Raw genomic sequence first — 23,812 nt, forward strand, 5'->3', positions numbered from 1 at the left:
TTTGTGGGATAGCCGAGAGTTGGTGATTGTGGGGGAAATGTTTCTGTGTGTTGTGAGTGGTGAACAGCGGCTGCACACACACACCAAGAAGGAGCGACAGTCTGTCACCCTTTCTCCCCAGCTGACGTCAAACGGGGCTCATCTGTTCTATATACGGGGGAGGCGTTGAGTAATCGATCGAGAGTGTGCATGCTGCAGAGAAGAGCAGATAGAGTACCTACACGCACCGCACTGCAATTCTAAATTTCTATGTAGCCTGAGGAGGGCGAGTGCTGTCCAGGGTTGCATGATGGCACCGGGTACTTCATATAGAAATAGAGTACTCAAAGGGTGACATGTGTATGATCCATCGCTCCCACGCTTTGTCTGAGTAACTCGAACCCAGCGCTTTTACTCAATCTGCAGTGCATATCTTTTTTTTTTTTTTGTAGAGCAAAACGCGCTCTTCCTCCCTAGCTAGCTTTCCTCCGCGAATAGCCTTCCTCCCCTTCCCCACAGCACAAACAGAGACTGACTGAGAGAGACGCCGGGAATCAGACATTTTTTAACATTACATACTGACATAGGTGTGCTTTCTTAGACAGCTAGCAAGCAAGCAGATCCATCCATCCACCCTTCCCTCCTTCTATCCTCCCCCCCCCCCCCCCAAATCTCTCTTCATACAAAACCTCCCCCCCCCCCTCGTCTTCTTCCCTCCCTTCTTTTTTTTTCTTCCTCACCACAAAATCAATCACCGCTTACCGACAAAACACCCGCCTAAAAATCAACCTCCCCCAAACTAACAAAACGTTTCTCATGGAAGTTTCGCCTACACTACATCTTTCCGACGCTATCGTTTCAAACATTTCACCTTTCTTGCTCCTGCTGCTATCCGTCGCACTACGCCCCTGAAAAAGAATAGGGAAGGAGAGTGAGAGGAAAAAAAACAAATTTTCCACAAAAAGGATCTCGGAGGGAGCACCTGCTTTGATCTGGCATCGCAGTGAGATTTCCGATCTCTAGATTTCACATACATCACAGCTGTCTCTACCAACCGCTCAAAGACCTGCCGCATCCACGCCACCCACACAAACTGTCGTTGGCTGCTTCATAAAAAAAAATTTAAATTCCCCCACGAATTTACCCCTTCCTGCTGCCCCTGTCACCCACGTGCAGAGACAAGAGGGTGTGAAAAAAATTAAAAAAAAGCACTCACAGTAGCAGTCACGGATACAACCGGCACTATGACCACACCCCTCTACCCCAACGACCACACCCCGCGCGGGCGACCGGGCCTGATCGCTCCGCCTGCCCTCGCGCCTGCCAACACCGATGTCAAGCCGATCTACGGTTTCGGAGGCGGGCGCCGCCGGGCTTCGATCACCGCGGCCGCGAATGTCGACGGCGCCGGGAGTGTCCATACACTTGCTAGCGTAGCGAAGACTTCCCCGGCCCCCGGAGGTCTCAGTCAGTTGTTTGCGCACTCGGAGGTATCCTCGCGCGCAACTAGTCGTGCCCCGAGTGATGACGAGCGCACCCAGAAGCCTACCGCCGGCGCCGGCGGTAGGAAGAAGAAAAACAAGAAGGGCAAGAACGCCGCGAAGAAGAACCAGATTCGCGATCTGAGCAAGTTTGATGCCGATTTCGAGACGCCAAAGAAAGGCAGCATGAAGAGCGCAGAGGATGCATGGAGCAAGCTGGGGGGACTCGCAGAGCCGGACTGGACATTCATGAAGCGCCCGGTCACGGCCACGTCTTCGACATGCTCGTCTAGGTCCTCGTCACCCCCACGCCCTAGCGGTCTTTCGTCGCTTCTCTCTCAGGCGGACCCGGGCAACCTCGTATCTATCGTCTACAGCAGCGACACCTCCGTCTGCTCCGAGGCTGGTGACATTCCCTCCCCGGGTGAGACCTACGAGGTCGCTCTCGACGAGGACTATGTCGCGCCTTCTGCTGCCGCAGTTCCGCGGAAGATGCATGCCGATGACTTCCAGCAGCTGCGCTGTCTTGGAAAGGGCACCTATGGCACCGTGGTCCTCGTGCGCCACCGCGAAACCGGCAAGCTGTATGCCCAGAAACAGCTCAAGAAGGCATCCCTCATCGTCCACAAGAAGATGGTCGAGCAGACCCAGACCGAGCGCGCTATCCTCGAGTCCGTCAACCATCCGTTTGTGGTCAAGCTCTACTATGCCTTCCAGGACCATGAGAAGCTCTACCTCATCCTTGAGTACGCCCAGGGCGGAGAGCTCTTCCTCCACTTGTCCCAGCAGACTATGCTGCCAGAGCCCACCGCCGTGTTCTACCTCGCGCAGCTAGTCCTGGCACTCTCGCACCTGCACCTCAACGTCGGCGTCGTCTACCGCGACCTAAAGCCGGAGAACTGCCTCCTCGACCACACCGGAAACCTCCTCTTAACTGACTTTGGCCTCAGCAAAGTCAAGACGGACGACAGCGCGTGCCGCAGCTTCCTGGGCACCCCCGAATACATGGCGCCGGAGGTCCTCCAAGGAAACGGTGAGAAGGAGTATGGCTGCGAAGTCGACTGGTGGGGCGTCGGCGCCCTCGCCTGCGACCTCATGACGGGCTTCCCCCCCTTCCGCGGTAACAGCCATAAGAAGGTCGCAGAGCGCATCCAGAAGCAGAAGCTCTCGCTGCCATATTTCCTTAGCGCTGAGGCTAAGGACCTTATCACCCGGCTCCTTAGGAAGGATCCGACAAAGAGGTTGGGGTATAACATGCCGAAGGACCTGGCGACGATTAAGGCACACCGCTTCTTTCGCAAGATTGATTGGGACGCTCTGGAGCGGCGGGAGGTCGAGCCGCCGATTGTCCCGTTTATTACGGAGCCGGAGCTCGCGGAGAATTTTAGCGCGGAGTTTACGGGGTTGAGTTTGTCGCCGCCGGTGGTGGGGGAGGGCGTGGGCGCGGGGTTGATGGGCGTGAGGTGTGAGGGACGGGGGGTTGGGCAGGAGAGGGGGGAGGGCGTGGGGGAGGACCCGTTTGGCGGGTTTAGCTTTGTGGCGAGTAGGAGTGTGTTGGATGCGTATGGGAGGGAGTAGGTGGTGAGGTGTTGGCGGGTTGGTGGGTTGGTGGGGTTGGGTTGGGTCGTGCCTTTCGCTCTTTTTTTCACCTTTTTTTTGTCGATGGAAATGTTTGTATTGGAGTGGAGTAGGAAAAGTCTTTTTTTATTATTATTATAGCGTTTAGTTTTCTTTCTCTCTTTCATTTTTCTTGGGCTCCTTTTTTATTTCTTTATTTCTTTATTTCCGTAATTAGTTTACAGAGTAGAACTCGACTGGAACTGTACCGCCTTGACAGGCGACGTTTCTTTATTTATTTATATTTATTTATACTCCTATAAGATCATTGGTCGTGATCGGTTTCTTGGTTTTTGGTTTTTGGTAGAACTAGATTCGGGATTCTGCTATTTCTGCTCATTCCCAGCCGCGGGCTGGGTTAACTAGAGGTAGCTATATAGTAGAGTAGAGTGGGTTTTATCTCCTTTTGAATTTGGGATGGGACTACGGCTTCTTCTTCTTCTTGAGGTTCTTACTTTTGGTAGTAGAGTAAATATTGGAAAACCGGATGCGGGGGTTAACAAATACCATTTCTTCTATCTCGAGAATAATAAGACGTTCGGTGGTGGGGTCCGGTTACACCAGCTACAGCTGCAGGTTCAAGAACAGGATGAACGATCATTGACCCCGGGCCCGGGCCCGCACACTCCGCCGCGCGCGTCCCGATTCGCACGACTATATAGGGATGTCGGGGGCGACTAACCCGGCCGGATACCGCCTGATATAGTTTCTAGCCTACACTCGCCCGGCGAAGACATCTCGAAACCGACACGGCGAGTTCGATCCTATATCTGGGAGTCCAAGTAGACTACACCTCCGGTCGCGGTATATACTTAGCAATAGGAACTTCTATATAATGAGAGAAATTGCCTTTTCACGAATATTTGTCCCTGGAATTTAATTTTTTTATTTCATGATGCGCAACCCTAACCCTGATGTTAATATTTCGAAACTCCCTTCCCACCGGAATTGGTGAAATTATATTTTTTTATGTTGGTGCTGGAGGCGTAGGCTTCCCCCCCTCTGTTAGTTGGAGATTGTAGATCCTTCCTCTGGGTTGTTGGTTGTGGCGTCTCAGGCCGTGGTTCTTGTAGTCGATGCTGCAAACTATCCGTTCCTCCTCCCTCTTGTGCTGTAGGGACCGAGTACTCCTTTCTGTTTCCAGATAGTATTGAGAGAGGCGTGCGTGGGAAGAGTTGGAGGATGGTACTAAGCTTGATGATAGTCGGAGAGGCCTGCGTGTGTAGTTATTGCAGATTATATAGAGAGATGTTCTGTGTTTAGAACAGTGCTTCGGCCCTGAACTGCTGACACACCAACGCATTTCTTGCTGCCTGCTCTGTCTACTCATAAACATATTCAACTCGGTCATCTAACTTGGTCATCTCTGTTTCCACACGACCTCCGGAAGAATAGAGCGTAGCTAGGCTGATTCGCTCGAGTTTTTCTTTCTGATATCAGCTGTCCCCAGTACACCACTTTGTCTGCGGAGTGAATCTAGTATGTGTTCTCAGCTGTTTACACCTCGATAGTAGTTTAAGGGAGGGGGCGCGGAAACGGACCGGCAGATAACCGTGGTTCGAGTGGAGCTCTAGAAACACCACGTATTCATTCATTCGTTTGTGATCAACCGGGAAACTTGCACGCTTCCGAAGCCACATCTAGCCTCGTTCCCAGACCCACTCGGTGTTTTGGTGGTGGTGGTGGTGGTGGTTGAGCACGGCCGCTCTTTACACCTGGAGAAGGTGGTGGGAAAGCTCGAACACAGTCTTTCGCACATTTACTCCCGCATCACATGACATGCTTCATCTTACACATATCCCTATGGTGCTAAAACAACAAATGTAGCAGCTAACAACATGCGAGTACATGGCCTAACTGGAGTATCCCAACTCTAAGTTGCTGTAGCACCAGACGGTCTGGGTTCGAATCCCAGGTCGGGCGGGTTAGTACACACCACCATCGTGTGCTAATTCGCTGCAGTTTTTGCTACCGAATTGGGGATTGGTTTTTTGATATTTACTTCTCTCGGTGTATGTATCGTTCTCGGTGTATGCATCGTTGGGGCTTCGTACACGGGTGAGTTGTCGATCGATCTTTTTTTTTTTTTGGGGGGGGGGGGGGAGGGAGTTGGATGGAATGTAAGGGCCGAGTGATAGTCTATGCTGCGGTTGGTCTGGGGTATCGGCCAGTCAGCGGTCATCGAGTGTCTGGTAACCAGCGGCGTAATGTGTATAGTAGTAGGCATGGACAATTGTGTGATTTAGATATTTCCTCGCGCCAGGCCAACTACAAATAGTTCTTACGGTTGGGGCAATTTCGAGGAGCGTATTTGGGCCGGTGACGCAAAGAGCTTGGTATAGACCAACGAATATGGATTGATAATACTCCACCAGTCGTTGCTTCTACGTTTTTACTGTTTATAAAGTCGGGATCAGGTAAAGGGAGGTCTGTGACTACATAATAATATTCATACAGAATGAATGGGAAGTAACGTGTTTCCTAAACGGACTGATTGGCTTTTTTCTGAAGGTAGGGATAGCTGGTTTAGAAATCGTATAGAAAAGGAGCTCTTATTATTAGCAAGACCCATTGACACCTTAATCCTGTGCTGTGCGCTAATCCAGCCCAAAGTTGATCTCGAATACTACCAGGGTGACGCAATACATCACCAGTGCTTCAATAACGAATTGTACCTTCCCCCCCCCCCAACTCATACTCCCCTCTTTGTGTGTTGCTTCCCCGATACAGGCTGCAAGTGGAGTAGTATCGGCGTCAATGCACGGGTATATCAGTGATGAAACCGATACCGGTTACACCAATTACACCAATTACACCGATACTACTCTATATGCGCCCTTCGCGGGAAGCAAGAGATTACCAGCACACTGAGGGTTAGGTGTAGAGGAGGCCTCGACGTTTTCTGGGGGTAGTTGGGGTTATGGATGGCTGTGTTGGCCTTTAGAGCTCTTCTTGTCCGATTGCGGATATCTTGACCGCCTGATACGGATGTTCAAAACTTGGCATTGAATAATACAAGTGAGATTGTATCAATATCTTTCCTCTGTAAACGAATTAGCATTGTTCTGAAAACATTATCGGGTTAGGAAGAGTCAGGTTAAGACTCAATCAACATTCAGTCTGAAATGGCTCCTGATATATACGCCATCCCCATCCTCATTGACATTGATACTCCCATCGCCGTAAGGCTACAGATGGAGTGGTGCGGCCTGGCAATCTAGTGTAACTGGGATTATATCCTTAGACCGCTTCCTATGCGCCCTGCAAGCAAAAAGATCGCCTGCAGGTTGAGGTTGCATATCGTGTAAACACTTTTCTGGACGAAGTAATAGGATGGGGGCGGGTGGGGCTAGGGGCTGGAAGTTGTGGGAGCTCGTGTGGTGGAGAGATGATAGGTAAGGTGATTGTGGATCCGGAAGCTACTCCAGGAGGAGGGGGGACTTCTGAGGACAAAAGATGGTAAGAGGTGGACGGGAATAAGCTGGGCTGTCAATATCGAAGGTGTGGATATGAACGAAGTATAGATGGGTATAGGAAAGAAGGACTCGCAAAGCTGAAGGTGAAAGTTCTGGGGACCAAAGACTCCCCGGAGATAGAGACTAGTGAGAGCGGGAGGAAAGTGCATGAGAGATGACATGGGGTATTAAGGATGTGAGAAGATACATGTAGTCAAAACAGAAGGGAAGCTCTTGAGACGCTAAAACATATCTCAAGCGCAGACGGGGAAAGACAAAAGAGAACGGATCTTTGCACTTATTGGGCACGGGGGAAGGGGTATCGAGAGCGCTGAGGGCATGAGAAGAGAGATGGATGTGAGAAGGGATCCGGAAGTCATGACTTCAACGTAGTATCGAGGGCGGAGGTTCTGGAGACGATAGAAAAGGTGAAAAGAATTGATGGGCATGAGTACAGAAACATAAACAGAAGATAAATGGGGTTATGCGCTTGAAGGGCGTGGAGTTGAGTGCATTGAGGATGGGAGAATGGGAGAATGGCAGGATGAGAGATGGAGACGAGATGAGAGATGAAGTTAGGGCGACGACGGAATAAGGGACGAAGGCGGGTTGAGAGCGGTACAAAGGTCCAAGACGGGCCAAGAGCGGGTCAAGAGTAGGTTGAGGGACGAAGGCAGGCCAAAGACAAGCCGAAAGCGGAACGAGGCCAAGACAGAAACCCGAGCACATAGAAGACCCCACGGCCCAATGTAAGAACAGACTGCGAGACTACCGATATGGTTACCTGTAGTCAACACATGTAGCTAGCAACACGGTATTCACAGCTAGAGAGAACACAGCGTTGTGCAGGCAGGGCAGATATGCCAAACTAGCAGGTATATCTTCGCAGTGGGGGGACTCTCCCTCTACCATCAACCAAGTCATCTACGTTACATCAAGCGTAACTTTCACTTAAGCTCCTATAAACCACACCAAGCCACCCAACGCCTCGAAGGAAACCGGGAAACAGCGGGAGCAAAAAGAGATCGAACAAAAGGTGGCTTTAAGTCTAAACCGTATACAGTGAGTGCATGAGGGACAAGAGACCTTACATTGATTGATATATGGCGGGGAGATCAAAATGGTCTTGCAGATTAGATACATAGTCGTGTGGATGCGTGTATCATTTGACCAGCTATGGCTTTGGGGTGAGGCCTGCGTGGGAGCGGGTGCGAAGCGGAGTGGACACCAGAAAATGCCAAGATGGTGCGAGTGATGGGTTATGATGGAAGTCATTGTCGCACCCACAATTGCAATGAACTGTGGGACAACCGCTCGTTCCCATCAACATTCAAGGATTTCGATAGCTAACATCCAGCTATACTCAGATTTCATCACAGGATAGAAAAGCAATAGTGAGTGGGTTCGGTATTTACGATTTCTATCTATGTACAGCTTGCACGCCCATTAATTCTTCTCGCTCTTTACCCCCTGAGGTATCAGCGCCTCGGCCTCCAGAACAGCTCTCTCGGGGTCTCCCTTAAAGTAGACAAAGAGCCCCTGCAGCGCGGCAGTACTGATGCCCCACCCCTCTCCCCTGAACGCACCGAGCTCTGTCAGTCTCTTGACAAACTCCTTCTTACACGCCTCTCTCCTCTCGACCTCCTTCTCGATCTCCAGCTCCCCCTTCTCCGCCTGCACCTCCGCCTCCGCCTCCGCCTCTCCAATCGCCACTGTCTCCGCCGCCGGCACCTCCACCCCAATACTATCCCTCCCATAGAATCTCTCCCACATCTCCTCCACGACCTCCACAGTCGCATATCCAATCTCCGCCCTCACATCGACCCTGCCTGGCCTCACCAGCGCCTCATCCAGCCTCTCGGGATGGTTTGTCGTCATAATCACAATCCTCTCCTCACTACTCGCCACCCCGTCTAACGCATTGAGCAACCCCGAGAACGTCACATTCGCCCCCTGATACCCATCCTCGTCGCTCTGAGTCCTTCGATTCCCAAATGCCGCATCCACATCCTCCAATAGCGCAATTGACCGCTCCGGCAGCTTCGTCAAAAGATGGTTCAATCGATCGTCCGTCAGCCCACGTTCCGACAGGTTCAGCAGACAGATACTGTAATCCAGCTCCCCAGCCAGCGCCTGGATAAAACTACTCTTCCCCGTCCCGGGAGGCCCATATAACAGATACCCACGCCGATATGGTATCCCACGGTCATAGTACCACCGCGCACTCCTTAGAAAATTCTTCACATCCCCCACAATCCGCTCCTTCACCCCCCTTGCCAGCACCACCGACGCCAACCCCCGCTTCCTCCGCGGCTTGCCAAAGGGCTTCCACTCCGTCGACCACGCTGTATAGATTATCGTCTTCCCCTCTTCCAGCCGTACCGCGAGCTCCTGCGCCTCTTTCAGCAGCAAGGGAAACACATGCCGCGCACTAAACAGTGTCGTGATGGTCAACACCTCCCACGGCGTCCCGCGCTGCAGGTCCACGCGCTTTGCGTCGCGCTCGCGCTCAACGCGCAGGAACGTCCCCCGGTAGTTTATCAGGTGCCGCCCCGTCCCCGGGAGGAGGCTGAAGTCCGTACTGAAGCTTCCCGACGAGTGTTGCGTTACTTTAGTCTCCACAGCGAGCTTTCGCGGCTGCGGCTGCAGACGGGAGATTAGTGATGAGAGTGTTCGCGGGGCGGAGGTGGGAAGGTTGAGGAGAGACTGTTGCTGCTGGGTGTATTGGTGCGTGCTCATCCAGTGCAGGAACCAGTCGTAGGAGCGGTCTGTGGAAGGGATCTCGAGCGTGATGAGCATTTGCCGGCGCAGGTGAGTAGCGGCGGTGGTGACGGATTTGCGGGCGAGTTGGGCGGCGCCGGTGAGCAGAATTAGGCCGATTCCCTGGTTTTGAGGGCGCTGTTAGTGCAGCCACTTTCCATATGGGAAGATATACGTACGCCCGTGAAGAGCGGGTTGGCGGTAAGCTGGTCCATGAATGTGTTTGCGCCGGCGTCACCCCCGGGGGTCTGTGGAGTGCCATTGGGCGCTGCTGCTGGGGCTGCGTCCTCTGGTGGCGGCTTCCCAGCTTTGGCGGCGAAGAGGCTATTCATAGGAGCGGGCTTTCTCACTCTCTCCCTCGGTCACTCACTCGTTGTGGTGGGGGTTTGGTGGGGGAGGGATGGCAGGTGGTGAGGTATGTGTGTTATGTAAGCAGACAAGCAAGCAAGGTGAGTGAGTCCCGGTTCTTGGCCCAGTTATCGCGACTTGTGCACTGAGAGGATCTACGGTCTAGGCGGTGAGAGTCGCTTTTTCGTGCGCGCTATCATTGACCACGGGAGTGGGGGCTAGCTGCTGGCGCCGAGTGATTCTGTGTGAATGGGCGTCAAGCGGTTTCAGTGTCGGTTGGCCTGGTTGGGCTCGACTCCTCCCAACGCAATAAAAGAAGGCTCAGATCAGGTCAATGCTCAAAATGCAATTCTTTCTGCTCATGCTTCTATCATTTAGTGGATTCTTTCCTTTTGCATCTTCTCACCTCGGCCTACTAATTTGAAGAGGGTTGTTCACCACCACCGATATCGATCCACGATCCCCACATCCACGACCCCACCCCCTCCACACCACAGCACAGCACCACAACTCAAAATGCAACCCCCACATCATGCCACGCATCATATCCCCTCACTCGCCCGTCCCCATCCCCCCACACTTCCCGTGCAACCTTCGACAACCCGGGCGCTCTGTTTAAATAAATAAAGCAATAGCATTTTCCCCTCATCCGGAAGCCCGGATGGCCAAGTTGGTAAGGCGTCGCACTCGTAATGCGAAGATCAGGCGTTCGACTCGCCTTTCGGGCATTAACTCCCTTTTTGTCTGTTTGCGGAATGTAGGATGGTGGAAACGCAAGGGGTGGGTGGGGTGTGGGGAGAAAAGATCGGATGAAAGGTGGTGGGTTAGGGTTGGTGATGAGCGGGGTGGGGTGGGCATGGAGGGCGGTTGGGGGAAGGTGCGGAAGGGAAGCTGCTCAACAGCGTAACCTGGTTCAACTACAATTATCATTTTTTACTTCTGTGGGCGTGATATTAGAGAATGTGGCCTAGCGGAATTGGAATTTAGAATCGACATGGAGCGCGCGGTAAGCTATTATCATTTCAATATTTCAAATTTTTTTCGTTCTGTTCCGTTCATTAATTTATGAACCGACCAGACCAGACCTGACCGGTCTGATAATGACCGACCAGCAAGCAATACCTGGTAAGACCATATCAGACCAAACGATATCCCAAGACATAACACACCTCTTCCCCATGGCCCGCCAACAGGCTGGCTAGGCTGGAATGGTCGACTCGGAAATATTATAACACACCACCGAAAGCGTTCCGATCTACTCGTCAACAACGCTTCCCAGCCGTCAACGCTTACGAGTGGGGCGACCAGTTGATCAATGGGACGGTGTTGATGACTTGGGCCGCCGACCTGTTCTGTTAACCTGGTGTCCTTGTGTTCGCGATAAGCTGGCTCTTGTCGTTCATTTATTAATTACATAGTCCTTATTAAATTAGTTCAATTAGTTTAAAAACCGTCTCAGTTGTCAATCTTCTGTCCCAGTTGCCAACGTTGATGGAGGGGTGGGCGTCCTAGCTATTAACGTTGACGGCTGGGATGCGTTGACGAACAGGTCAGGGCAGGTTGGAGATCTCGGAGAATCCGGCTCCTCATCTATAGCCAAATGGATAGATGATAGTGGTGAGTGTTTGATAGACCTTTTTATACTCCAAGATCTGTCTGGGCCTCGCTCGGTGGGGCGGCGCCGTCACGAAAACTCACTCGGACGCTCTTGGCGCCCCCACTTGTGGCAGCCCCCATTCCACACAACACAGGTCCCAAACGCTTTTTCTTGCAAAGCCCTACATACTTGGTCGAAATTGTCAGGAAACTGAAGCACTTCCACCCTCTGTTCTCTTCCAGGGCATGGGGCACATTATATTAAGAACCGCGGCATCAAAGTCGATCAGGTAAATTATAAAAGTGTGTGTTGCTATGTACTCTTTAGGTTGCTACGTATGACCAGGCCTGGGAAGAGTGTATTCCCCCCCTAAAGGAATTTCTTGACAAAGTGTCAAACAGGGAATACTGACTTATATATGTAGTGAGGGAGCAATGTTGTGGCCTTCGATCTTTGACGACACCTATGATTAAACGTAGTCAGAATATATTAGGAAAACATCATCATCGAGAATATTGATGAGGTTCAGACATCAATACAACATTATTACACACCTGTTCATCGGATAATATCATGTAAGTGACTTAGCATTATCGGGAGCCAAGTCCTCGATTCGTATATCACGGTTTGTCCTGTCGATAGCGGAACGGCCAAAAATCAATCAACCCCTCTTGGCAAGTAGCCTTCTTACTATAAATATGCAGCCTTAATTCCACCATCTCTTTAAAACTCCATAGTGCTGCTTCCGGGCTAGTCACCCCTCAGCATACCACACCCCCATGAGCCTCTTGATCCTGGCTCAATCACCGGTTTCCCCGTCTCCATTTTTTTGGGGACGGAGATACGGTTATGACATCTCGTGGTGGGTCAGGGTTTCTTTGGGTTTTATGTTTTTTTTTTGTAGGTACGAGTAAAGCTTGGTGATTGTTGTTAACGATTACATTGTTGTTAACGTTTCATTATGTAGTTTGGACGTGGTTCCATATCTGTACTTTTATCTTAGAGCTATTCTGTTCTCTAAAATGTATCTATAAAGAGGGAGCCACTCTCCCTCTTCTTGTTTATAATCATCAGTTCATACAATCCACTTCATTTTCTCGGTTCTTCATTGCTTCAAAAGAACATCCCAGAAAACATTTTCAACTACCTTGAAGGTATTTTCCATGGTAAACGACAGGAAGAGGTAAATACCACCGGCATTAGCCCCAGTGTCTCTGTGATCCATTTCCGTATCCTAGATTATTCCTGGGATGAATTAAGGAATTCATCTTTTGCAATTTTCAGTCATGGATAGCTCGAAGGCACCAAGTGCAGGCTTGAAACACCGCGTGATGTCTAAAGACACCCGCTAAACGCCCGTGGATGTGTTGAGCAGTTAAGAACAACTGTTCTTGGTATTGAAAGCCATGATCTTTATCGAGACACCCTCAGAACCGAATATATCTTGCTAGGTATCATGCAGGTCTCCAACAACATGTTCGCCGATCAGGTTGATCAGAAGGAAATCAGCTGGGAGCGGCCTCTCTTAATTATATCCAGTGATTATATCTGCCGGAATTGATGTTTTTCTCTGGTATGTGTTGTACGCCAAGTGATTTTATCGCATATAGCTTCTATGAAGTCACCTATAAGTGGATTAAAAGCGCACCCGGCTAGTATATACACCGGTATGAGAGAAGCCGGACTATAAACCGGGGTCGGGATCGGATTCGATGCTTCCGTGCATTGCGAGACATTTCATTATTATCCAACATGCCGCATCATTGCTGGAATCTATCCAATGGAAGACAGTCTAGTGAGATATTTGACCGTTACCATTGCAGATACGCGATAGGCTTCCCCTTGACGAATACATGATTAGAAGGCCAGTAAGGATACTCAAAGTTGTAATTAACGATTTTCACACCCGTCCCTAGGCCCTTGGCAGGTTCAAGACGCGACGTCATGAAAGACTGTTTCTACTTGACAGTACATATAGTAGAGGTCTGTAATTTCATTTCCTCCTCTTGGCGGGTTTAATATCCCCCCTTTCTCTCTAATCTTCCAAATAACCAACCTGCTCATTTCAGCAAGATCGATCTGGAACCCGGTAGTTGGGACTCCCCACATCCTCGTGACCTATAGGTTGGCTGCAGAGAGTAACCTAAGCTCCGACCCTCGTCCATCCATCCATCCCCTAAGCCAGCTGGGCCCAAGCTCATGCAGCAGCATAGCTCGCACCTACCATCAACAGGACATGACTTATCCCCAAATGACCACTGACCATGGTAGTTGACCCTCGGATGCCCGCCTACCCCGGTACGAACTACCCACAGACCCGAATGGTGCCTAGGTACTCTACCTGAGAATACCGATGGATAGGTAGGGGAAGGGGGCTGATTTTCGAGAAACAGCCAATCTGTTCGAACAGATAGACTATTCTCCTCTCATTGGCGCTGTTTTACTCATCAACGCCCAGGAGCTACCTACATATGCAGGCACCCGCACCCAAAATGAACCAAAACCACCCATTGCGTGGGGGGGGGGGGGGATGTGGGAAAGTGCCAGTTGGTGTCTTTCCTTTCGAATTTCCTCTTATCTCTTTCAGCCCTAGTTGACCAACTTCAACTTCAAGCAAGCTACATGTTAGCTAGTTGCCAATCCCCACGGGACGGGCCGGAGAGCCAGATGTCTCAATGGTGGTGCGGGAGAGCAATCCGGAAATTCGGGCGGGATCGGGCAGGGGAGGGTTGGTGGTTTTGTTGAAAATTCATGATTAGTGATAGTGCAGTTTGAATTTATTGGTGATTTGTGGTGGTTGTACGACAGGTGGTACGGCGGTGTGAGTGATGGGTTGTGATGCGCGCGCGAGTCGACCAGGTTGGCGGCTGGAACATCTGGAAACACCTGGTAAGCGCTGCTTGTTTGGGGGTGTCGGTACATAGATGTAGGTACAGACGTCCCCATGAGCTACCGGGTACCTGATGTGTTTCTGCTGGTGTTGGATCATGGTATGGTATGGATGGTGGGATGGGTGCATTCTAGAACCGGTTGTGTCAGTCAGGCAGCTTCTGTTGTGCGAGAGAGATCGAGAGATCATGCCGTTTTTTAACTTTGTGTTCAACCTTTGTGGTACATGTGCTCTGTGTGTTGTATGCAGAAGACCTTTCATTGTCATATGGCTACTAGTGATTTCTTGACCGTCTTGTGACTATTCCTGTTTGGCATGCAGGTTTTTGCTCTACCATGCGATATTTCCTTTGGTATTCAGAGATTCTTGGTTTTTCTATAAAAAGGAGTTTTATATATATCCTCATAACACAACTAATACGTATTCAGTCAAAGGCCCTACTACAGTACTGTATTTGCATGTTGCACCTGTAGAATTAGTAGCGTGGGACGGCCCTGTGTTCCTGATTATCTATTCTAGGCGCCTGTTATCGTTATCGCGATTACAGACCCTACATGTATGTCGTGTGCACCTCTCCAATCCTAATTAACAACCGCTCCCACGCCCCAGCGGTAACGCCCCTGTCAAACAGCACAAATGGCAGTAAACAGGATTCCACAAGCGTCATCTACCAAACTCTGAATCACAAAGCCCCAAGAGAGGTTGAGTCACCTAGCGCTCATGCATACCCGCTCCCGCCCCAGCCATACATAAGCCGCATTAGCTACCTTGACCGCCAAGCATTTCAGCCCCGCTACCTATCCTTTGAACTCTCACCAGCAGCTCCCTCCAACAGAACACTCAGAAAAAACCCACTCAACAACCAAATCCTCATAACTTATTTGCACATCCCAACAGAGCAAATGGCCGCTCAGAAGCGAATCCACCGCGTACTTATCCCCCTCCCTGCGCCAACTAATCGCTCCCGCGAATCTAACGGTGTCCCCCACAGGAGTACGCCGAGATCGAAGCAAGCCCAATCCCGGGCATTGCGGTCCACTCCATTGACGAGGACATGTTCAAGTGGAACATCGAGCTCACCGGTCCCAAGGACTCTGTCTACGCTGTCCGTTCCTCCCTTCGCCTTTACTGCTTTGCCGACGGGGGATCATGAGCTAACATGAGTTTCTAACGGAACAGGGCGGGACCTTCAAGCTACTTCTCACTCTCCCCACCAACTACCCCTTCAAGCCGCCCGTGCTGGCCTTCCAGACGAAAATATACCACCCGAATGTCAGCAACGACGATAAGGGCAGCATGTGCCTGGGCATCCTGCGATCGGATCAGTGGAAGCCGAGCTGCAAGATCATGTCGGTGCTGGAGATGGCAAGGGGGCTGCTGGTGGAGCCGAATCCGTAAGTCCCTCTTCTACTGTCCCCATCTCATTCTAGAATATCTACGGAGCGCTGATGAGGCTGCAGTGATGATGCCGTCGAGACCACGATCGCGGAGCAGTTCAAGTCGGACAAGGCGCAGTTCGAGAAGAACGCAAAGTCCTGGGTCAAGCAGTATGCAAAGTAAAGTGGTGGGTGAGACTCCTACTACGGACGTTTGTCTTTGGGAGCTGTACGATAGAGAATATTTGCGGTGTGCAACTAAATAGGGATATCACTACGTAGGGTAGATCAAAGTTTACTTTTTTTTATGTGTCTTTTTTGTCGGGGGGGGAAATGTTGTATTACGTCATTTGTAGGCTATTTGCTTAGCGCTTAGATCCTGGTGTTCATACGCCTGAAATAGCATTATTCCTTCCGAGCTTCTGGTGTTGTTTGTGGAGTTATGTAGGTTGTTGTGACCGTAGATCTAGAGCTAGAGGGGAAGGTTTGTGACGAAAATATGTGGCGCTGTAGTTATTGGTGTCGAGTGATATGTCATGCACCTGTTTTCAGGCACGGCTTAGTGTAGGTACTGGTTTTATGCCCACCCCGCACTGTTGAGGTTAGCGTGTAGGATATTAAGGTTCACCAATAGAGTAGAGCTGTCTGTAACACCACCTCACCTTGCCGGTTCAAACCACAGCTCTTCTTAGATGTGTTATCGCCCAGTGTTCCCCCAGCCCCTAACCTCAACCTCACGGCATTACGTGAAGATTCGAAAGCTTCCACACTCTATGCTTCCAGCCACGATCCACAAGACACTGTCGCCCATTAAATCCCGTTGAATTATGAGCGAAAAGCCCGATCAATGAGAAGCAACCCAAAGACCGAGGTACATACATAACGTGTATCTGTTTTCAGAGATGATTAGAGAATGTACTGTATGAACTGATGAGTAGAAACAAGAAGAGAGAGTGAAAGCTCTCCCCTTATATGTAGCTACAGTTTAGAGGCCAAACTATCTCTAATACAAAAGTACAGATAGTTTTGAACAACATCCAAACTGCATAATAAAACGTTTACCAATGCAATTGTTAACAACATCCACCACCACAATTAATGACTTGTCACGATCAATATTATCTACTCTCTAATTGCTTAGTCTAGTGCTGATAGGTCTCTAGTAAGGACCTTCGGTTTCAGTCCACAGAATTGCTTATAGCCGCGTTAATGCGAAACACAACGCCCAGAATTAAGGCTATATGTGACCACTTATGGCTATGTTGATATTCAACTAATGACTACATATATTTAAAACCTTTATTAGGGAAATTTGAAGTCATTCTTCCAGGTGAGAAACCTTCTGGTAGCGAGGTTGCGTAATATCATCCTTGCAAAAATATATTTGAAACTGACCCCGTTAAGGACTTTGTGTCGAGGTTTGAGGCTTTGATCGTGATATGGAAAAAGCCGTATAAGCGGGTTAACAGTATCATTATTTACCCCAGACCTCCTCGACCAATCGTTCGAAAACGGCGCCGGAGAATTTGCGGGGTAACTTACAGTCAAAACGGTCTCAAGTACTCAAAGACTAGCCAGGTAATATAATCCCCCCCCCAGTGACCTTTACGTATATTTATTTGGCTTTCCGCTTCTTAATTATCATCCGGATCCAATAGATCCTATCTACTTCCTATCAATCAGCTGTCTTTCTAAGATTAGCCTATACCATTCGGTCTTTGCTAGACCAATAATACCACCTGCCTATCCCATTACAAATACTTACTCAAATTTATATCTATAAGAAACACCCAAACACCCAATAATATATACAAGTCCGGTTATGACCGTGGCAAGCGGATATGTTTCTGCTTTCTCAGTCCTTATAAACATCATGGCAAGGCAAGCTCCGGTTCACGTGTGAACCTCAGGGCATACCACGGCCAGTGAGGCCATGGTGTATCTCAACCCTAGCCTACAAGGTTTGACCAAGTAAACAGATAGCAGCGGATCACTTGCCCACAAAACAAACCCCGTCTAGCTAGCTAGCTACATTGCATCTAGTCAATGTTTCCCTCGGAGACGAAACATATCAAATCTGCAAGTAATTATACCCCCGAGCCATTCAAGACAGCCCCTGCCTCCACCATCCACCACTCCCCCGAAGGAACTCGCTCGATCCCACCCCACTCTACCAAAACATCCCACCCGTAGATCTGATGTGCTCTACCCCAATAAGGCCACCCCCTTCGCTACCTCCTTAAAACACCGGCGACGCCATTGAGCTGCCTGCCTCCACCCCAACTCCTAAACGGGAGCACCACCTCCACATCACATACACCACATATAGAGGGCACACCCCACTATCACAATGTACGGAGATTATTGACAATTATGAGAACATGGTCTAGGCCCACCTTAAAGCAGGAGGTGCAGCCGTTCGTCTACCTGTGTCTCAGAAGGGGTTCGGTTTTCCTTTGCTAAAGTGGGTAACGATGTATGTACGCCCCCAGTGCGGAGTCCTGTTACTTGCAGAGGGATCAGGGGGGAGGCGGAGACTTTAAGCAGCGCCTCCTACATTGTACTGCAGGCAGGTAGGTCATATGTAGGTAGCGAAAGTGGAATACGGATCTACAGTGTGTATGTAGGGTGGAGGTAGATCCCCTCCCTCGTGCCATTGGTATGTACCTGAGTTATAAGCGAAGTGATGTCTTAAAATGCAGGAAATCCTTTCCTCCCTACCTCACCCCCCATGAGTGAGATTACGTGACTGACTGCTGCAGCACTGACCCCAGCATGTATGGTAGCAGAAGGGAGGGGAGGGAGGGAGGGAGAGATGCCAATGACACGTGATGAATAATATCTCACTTCAAAACCCCCCTCATCCATGTCCTTCAGCTTGATTTGATTGTGTCCCCTTTTTTGTTTTCAAAATGGCTGGTGATTTACACTCCTCTCCTCCGACTCCTGTTATGATGTAATATACATTTCTGACTTGATTGTTTTATACAGAAACAGACTTTCTTTTTTCCTCCACAACCTCTATTTTACAAAGTCTAGGGGGAGTTTAATATCTACGAGTGATGCCGCATGATCATCCCCCGTCCCAAAAATCTATTCCACTAAACACCCCAGATATTTTTGACAAAAGAAAAGGGAGGATTTAACACATCCAGAGGGTTCCTCCCTGTAAAACAAAACAATGATTCTTTTTAGGATAGATATGTATTTCAATAATAAACGCTATCTTCTCTCAAGTCCATCCTCAATGTCTGGTAATCTCAAAAAATGGAAAATCTCTCGGGAAGTTAAGAGAGGTGGTCGAACGCCCAAAAAGAAAGAAAAAAAAAGAAAAAAAGAAAAGAAAAAAGAAGAAACCCTATGAATATGATGCAATGCATAAAGGTGGATATGGGGGTAAAAAAAAAAAAAAGAAGTGACGTCAAAAAAATGAAGAGTTGCCCGGGGCTCCCAAAGATAATGAAAAATATGGAAAAGAAGAGAAAAATAGAAAGTAAAACCTACCCCCCCAAATAAGAATAGTAAGATGTATACTAAGTTTATAAACAATACACAGAATAGAAGTTTGGGGGGGGGGGGGGGGTGAAGGGTATAATGCCTATTAAAGGCAACAAAAGAGAAGAAGTCTTAAAGTAAATGAATAAGGAGTGTGAGTCGATGGAAATTTGCAAAAGACGAAAGAGAAGAAAAAAATGACGAAAACCCAAAGTCCGGAAGAAAAGAGAAAGGAAAAGAAAAAAACATAGGAAGCCGCTTTCATATCGTGTAGGTATTTATCCCGCCAACCCCTTATCCCAGCTGCCGAAAAACAAGAAACAAAAAAAGCAGACACCAGTTGAACTTTTTGCCGTGCCGAAAGTGCTAAGAAAAAACAAAAGAAATTGACCCCCTCTCAAACACCCCGAAAGAGAGTCGACCCGCGTTAAAGACAAAGAAATGCAGTGCAGTAACAACAATTAAGGAAATTAACACAAAAAAATCACCCCGATTCTATGCTTTGACCAAGATCTTCTTGAATCTCCTGCCAATGTCATGACCTCCGTGAGCACCGAGACCGTTATTTACGTGTCCAAGACCAGTTCTCATAGATGCATCGTCTTTTGAGGCTCTAACGCCTCCCTTCGCGATAGCAGCCCTTTCTGCCGCAAATGTGTCCCTTCTATCTTGCCGTCTAAGGTCGATTGTCTCCTGGCTGATATGACCGAATCCATTTCGACGTCTGTAGCATCCCTCAATCAGGGCACCAGCATCGATAATTTTCCTTGGGATAGTCTGAACAACCTGGAAGATCTCCATGGGGTCGCTGACAGCCTTGATTTGGGGTTCGCCGGTTTTGAATACCGCTAGAGCTATTCTGAAGAGGGTTTTTGATCCTTCACTGTATTTCGAACACAAGGTTAGTAAAAGTTAAGAAAAAGAGGGGGCGAGGGAGTTATGCATACTAGAACAAGCAATCCCAAACTCTCAGAACACTCTCTGTAGGCAAAGACCCAATGAACCCGCTCATGAACCATGAAGATGTGCACAGTGTGATAGGTGGTAGCTTTGTTGAAGTTGGATCAAAATCACTCCCGTCCAGCTCACCACCAATCTTACTCCAAATCTGAGGCAAGCTTTCTCTTACACTCATCATGAGAACCCATTGATCAACGCTTGATCCCTCAAGGTTAACTTCATGGGTTCCAGGAAGATGCTGGTGGGTGAGAATCCACAGCATCCAAAATGCTTTCTCTTCAGTCATGAACAGAAGTAACATTCCGGCCAAAAAGTTCAAACTCTGACAGTACCCAATCTTTGGAACATATCGTGAAAACGCTACCAAGACACGCCTTAACTGTTGAACAATTGGCGTCTCTAGCTGTTGTTGCTGTACTTTTGACAACCTTTTTGCACCTGGCGGTGGGTCGGGCTTGAACTTGATATTATCGGGGAAAGTGCGATGAAGATCTGGCGGAAAAATTAGATAAAATATTGAAGCTGAAGGGATTATTATACAAACCTCTTTCGATGAGCTCCGAATCCGGGGAGTCCAATCCTTTGTTTACCAATTCTTCATAAAGGCCAGCATTTTTACTCAACACTTTCTGACCACCGGCATACCAAAACCAAGCTGCACCTCTCCACTCTGGGGGGATACCCTTGCGGATGTATCGCTTGACCTTGTTGGACTTTGGCGGAAATCTGACAGGTCCTCCCTCTCCATATGATAACCCAGACTCTCTCAGCAGTACTTCCCACTTCTTTCTTCGCCTGTCCAAAGTCTCCTCATAACGCGCGTTCCATTCCTCGTATTCTGCGAGAGTAACGTATTGTGTTTGCTTTCGGAATCTTCAAAAGGTTAGCAAGAGAATTCGCGTCATCTAAGGATCTAGAATATCATACCCGTAACGATCACGAGGATCTTTGGGTGATTGGTTGATGGCAACTGTTGGATTCTTTGAAGGCATTTGGATTGCAGGTGGTGGGACTTCGGGTAACGACTGGGGCTTGAATGCTGGCGACATCTCGGGTGATCTAGGGATGGTGTCCAGTACCTCACTTGTTGCCAGGGGTTCTGAGTGCGCATCTTCCTCTTCTGAGACCATTCTATCTTCTTCGGTACCACTTCGGCGACTTTGTTCTTCAACATCCAACTGGCTGTCAACACATAGTACTTCCATCTTTTCAACTTCTACAAAATCCGCACTCTGGCGCGGAGAATCCGGCTCATGGAGCGCCATCTCGCTCTCCGATAACCTCGACCTTGTCCTGGGCGAAACTTCTCCTCCTAGCACTGAATCACCCTTACTCCTAACTCGTTCGATGTTTTCGAAACTTCCTTGCCTAGAAACTCCGCTCATCAACGAATCGCCGTGACTTCCCCTCGCACTCAGTCCGTCCGACACTGAGTTGTGTCTTGAGGTCGCACCGCCAAGTACCGAGTCGCCCTTGCTTCTTCTGTTCTCCTCTTCTCTGTATTCTTCGTCTCGCGCTTCCCGCATAATCGATTCTTCGTCTGTGTCGCTGCCGTACATACCAATAGCTTCGTCAACTGTCATAGCATGGCTGTCTTCAGTCCGCTCTGATATACTTGTTGGTGTGCTTGAACGGTGAAAGTCGTCGGTAAAGAGTGCCGATCGGAACGAACCGCGCATCTCGTCGACGGCGCCTAAAGGCCCGATAGAGCTGTGAGGCGAGGTGTTGGCACTCGACACAGCACTAGTGTCATTACTGTACGGCGCGTGCGGAGGAGAAAACGGGTGAGATCTCGGCGTGCTCCGTGGGTCTCTCCGATGGGGATAATGTCGGTTCTCACTGTTATTTATACCGTACAGATCTGGGGCAGAGCTTGAGGGGTATGGACCGCGTGGAGTTGACGGATGTCGAGGGTGAGGCTGTATCGGAGGAAACTCATTCGGACCCGGGGTATGGGAACCGGTAGAGAACCCCCGCTCTCTAGCAATAGAATTAAATGCCAACGGCATCCTCAAACCAGGCGGCGGGGGCCCAATAATCGGAGGTGTCCTTCGGCCAGGCCCAGCTCTTCTTTCACCGTTGCTTGCTGCCCTCTTGCCTTGAGGTGATTTTCCCGGAGGAGGTAACCCCACCAGTATTCCCCGTTCCATGCTCTTTTGCTTTGCCAGCCGGTCGGCTCCAGGTAAATTCTCAAAAGATTCCCTCGTTGCAATATCCTGCTCCATCATCCTCCTCTTTACTTGTTTCGACAATGGTTGGTCTCCACCCCTTTCCCAGCCGTGCTCACCTGAGCCTCCAACACGCGGTCTTGGCAAAGCAATTCCCGTAGAGTTCTGTCTATGTATATTAGGATTACACGATTGTCCGGGCCTCATCTCGGGAACTGAAATCATCTTTCGTACACTGTTATCGTGTGGAAGGTGTGTAAAATGCGTCTTGTGGGCAGATGCAGATAAAGGAACAGGTGGAAAGTCGAAATGAAGCTCCTCGTCAAGTCTAAATGGTGATTGGGGCTCCGGGTGATGTTGTAGCATTCGACCCCCCTCGTCTAGAGAGGGTCTGGGGGATGGTTGGGGGGTCTCGAAAGAGGACGTAGTCATGTCGATGCAGGACGAGTAGTTTTAAAAAAGTTCCAGGCTCAATCCAGGCCGGTGGTGTGGGTGGGATGATGAATATTCCGATGAAAGTATGACGACAAGATCAATGCCGTTGGTTTGATTGGGGGGGGGATGGGTGTGTGAGGGCGGGTAGCCGTGATGAGATGCTGTGTGATGCTGAAGGTGTTGTAGCAGCAGCAGCAGCTATGGGGGGAAACGAATGTATAGGGTGAATTAAGGAAAAGAAAGAATGATTATGGAACAGGTTCCCGTAGAAAGAAAAACAGAAACAGAGAAACGAAAGGGGAGCCAACCAACGGGGGGGGGGGTGGTGTTGGTGGTGGCAGTAGTAAGGAAAGAGGAGTTGGGGGATGTTCGAGGTTGATGTAAGTTCGAGTTCGAGGTGGAGGGAGTGCTCAAGCAACTACTCCCTGCATCACCATGCTCGCTGACTGGGGGGGGGGGGAGAGAATTTGGGTGGAGAGGTGGAAGGGATTTGGGGGGGTGGAAGTGGATTGGGGATGAGATGTCCAGGGCGTCAATGTAGTAGTCGATGGCGTCTGTGATTGAGGGAAGGCGTCTGTTTGGCGGCTTTTGCCTCTTGGTTTTTATGTTTCGAACTACCCTTCTCTGGAGTTCATTCCTTATTCCTCTCCACACCCTCAATCGTTCACAATTTCTCTCACTCCCGAACTCTGTAATCACTCGAACTCTCCGTATCCCTCCCCAACAAATTATTAGGGTGGAGAGATGAGCGATTGAGAGACTGGGAGTAACCAAACAATAACGAAATGTTTCGGGTTGTTATTGTCGTCGACGTTAGCGTTCCTTGCTGAGTGAGTGAGTGAGTACCACCGCCTCGTGGTACTGCCTGGTACTGACTGACTGACTGGGTACAGCTGAAGTGTACGATGCCGTACTGCTGCTCCTTCTTTTCTGGCTGACTGACTGTTCTTCTTTTCCCTCCGACTGGTAAGGCAGATCCGTCGCTCACAGCTCACTCGGGGTAGAAAGGAATAACGGGAGACGGGTGTGGTGTGTTGCCCGGGACGTCCGTGCGTAACTGTTCGAGAGTTAAGGTAACCTACACTCTTGAGGCTTCTCTGGTTTCTGGTTTGGCCCTGTTTATCTTTCAAATGTCCTCTCTCGTATGTGTGGACCTGTCTTGTCTGTCTTGTCTGTCTGTATGTCTGAATTCCCCTCCTTCTTCTGCTTCTTTTTCTCCCTCTCGATCTCTCTATCTTAGAACTGATCTTC

The 23,812-nt window shown here is 49.5% G+C and overlaps 4 protein-coding genes across 4 annotated transcripts; 2 read left to right on the forward strand and 2 right to left on the reverse strand.

Moving 5' to 3' along the window:
* Positions 1–1,223: 1,223 nt before the first annotated feature.
* On the forward strand, positions 1,224–3,038 carry H6S33_001623 (uncharacterized protein; the record flags this gene model as incomplete). Its single annotated transcript, XM_044832971.1, has 2 exons — positions 1,224–2,897; positions 2,949–3,038. 2 exons carry the CDS (start codon positions 1,224–1,226, stop codon positions 3,036–3,038), a joined length of 1,764 nt encoding a protein of 587 aa, XP_044693684.1.
* Positions 3,039–7,978: 4,940 nt separating this feature from the next.
* H6S33_001624 (uncharacterized protein) lies at positions 7,979–9,624 on the reverse strand (the record flags this gene model as incomplete). Its single annotated transcript, XM_044832972.1, has 2 exons — positions 7,979–9,415; positions 9,472–9,624. The coding sequence occupies 2 exons, from the start codon at positions 9,622–9,624 to the stop codon at positions 7,979–7,981; spliced, it is 1,590 nt and encodes a 529-aa protein (XP_044693685.1).
* A 5,405-nt stretch (positions 9,625–15,029) lies between these two features.
* H6S33_001625 (uncharacterized protein) lies at positions 15,030–15,687 on the forward strand (the record flags this gene model as incomplete). Its single annotated transcript, XM_044832973.1, has 4 exons — positions 15,030–15,056; positions 15,119–15,232; positions 15,307–15,521; positions 15,588–15,687. 4 exons carry the CDS (start codon positions 15,030–15,032, stop codon positions 15,685–15,687), a joined length of 456 nt encoding a protein of 151 aa, XP_044693686.1.
* Positions 15,688–19,493: 3,806 nt separating this feature from the next.
* Positions 19,494–22,558, reverse strand: H6S33_001626 (uncharacterized protein; the record flags this gene model as incomplete). The annotated part of the gene is made up of 5 exons (XM_044832974.1): positions 19,494–19,881; positions 19,952–20,450; positions 20,503–20,831; positions 20,886–22,291; positions 22,361–22,558. The coding sequence occupies 5 exons, from the start codon at positions 22,556–22,558 to the stop codon at positions 19,494–19,496; spliced, it is 2,820 nt and encodes a 939-aa protein (XP_044693687.1).
* Between the last annotated feature and the right edge of the window lie 1,254 nt (positions 22,559–23,812).

Source organism: Morchella sextelata (assembly GCF_020137385.1).
Source record: "Morchella sextelata strain SCLS chromosome Unknown scls_11, whole genome shotgun sequence".
In the NCBI taxonomy this organism is placed as follows: Eukaryota; Fungi; Ascomycota; class Pezizomycetes; order Pezizales; family Morchellaceae; genus Morchella; species Morchella sextelata.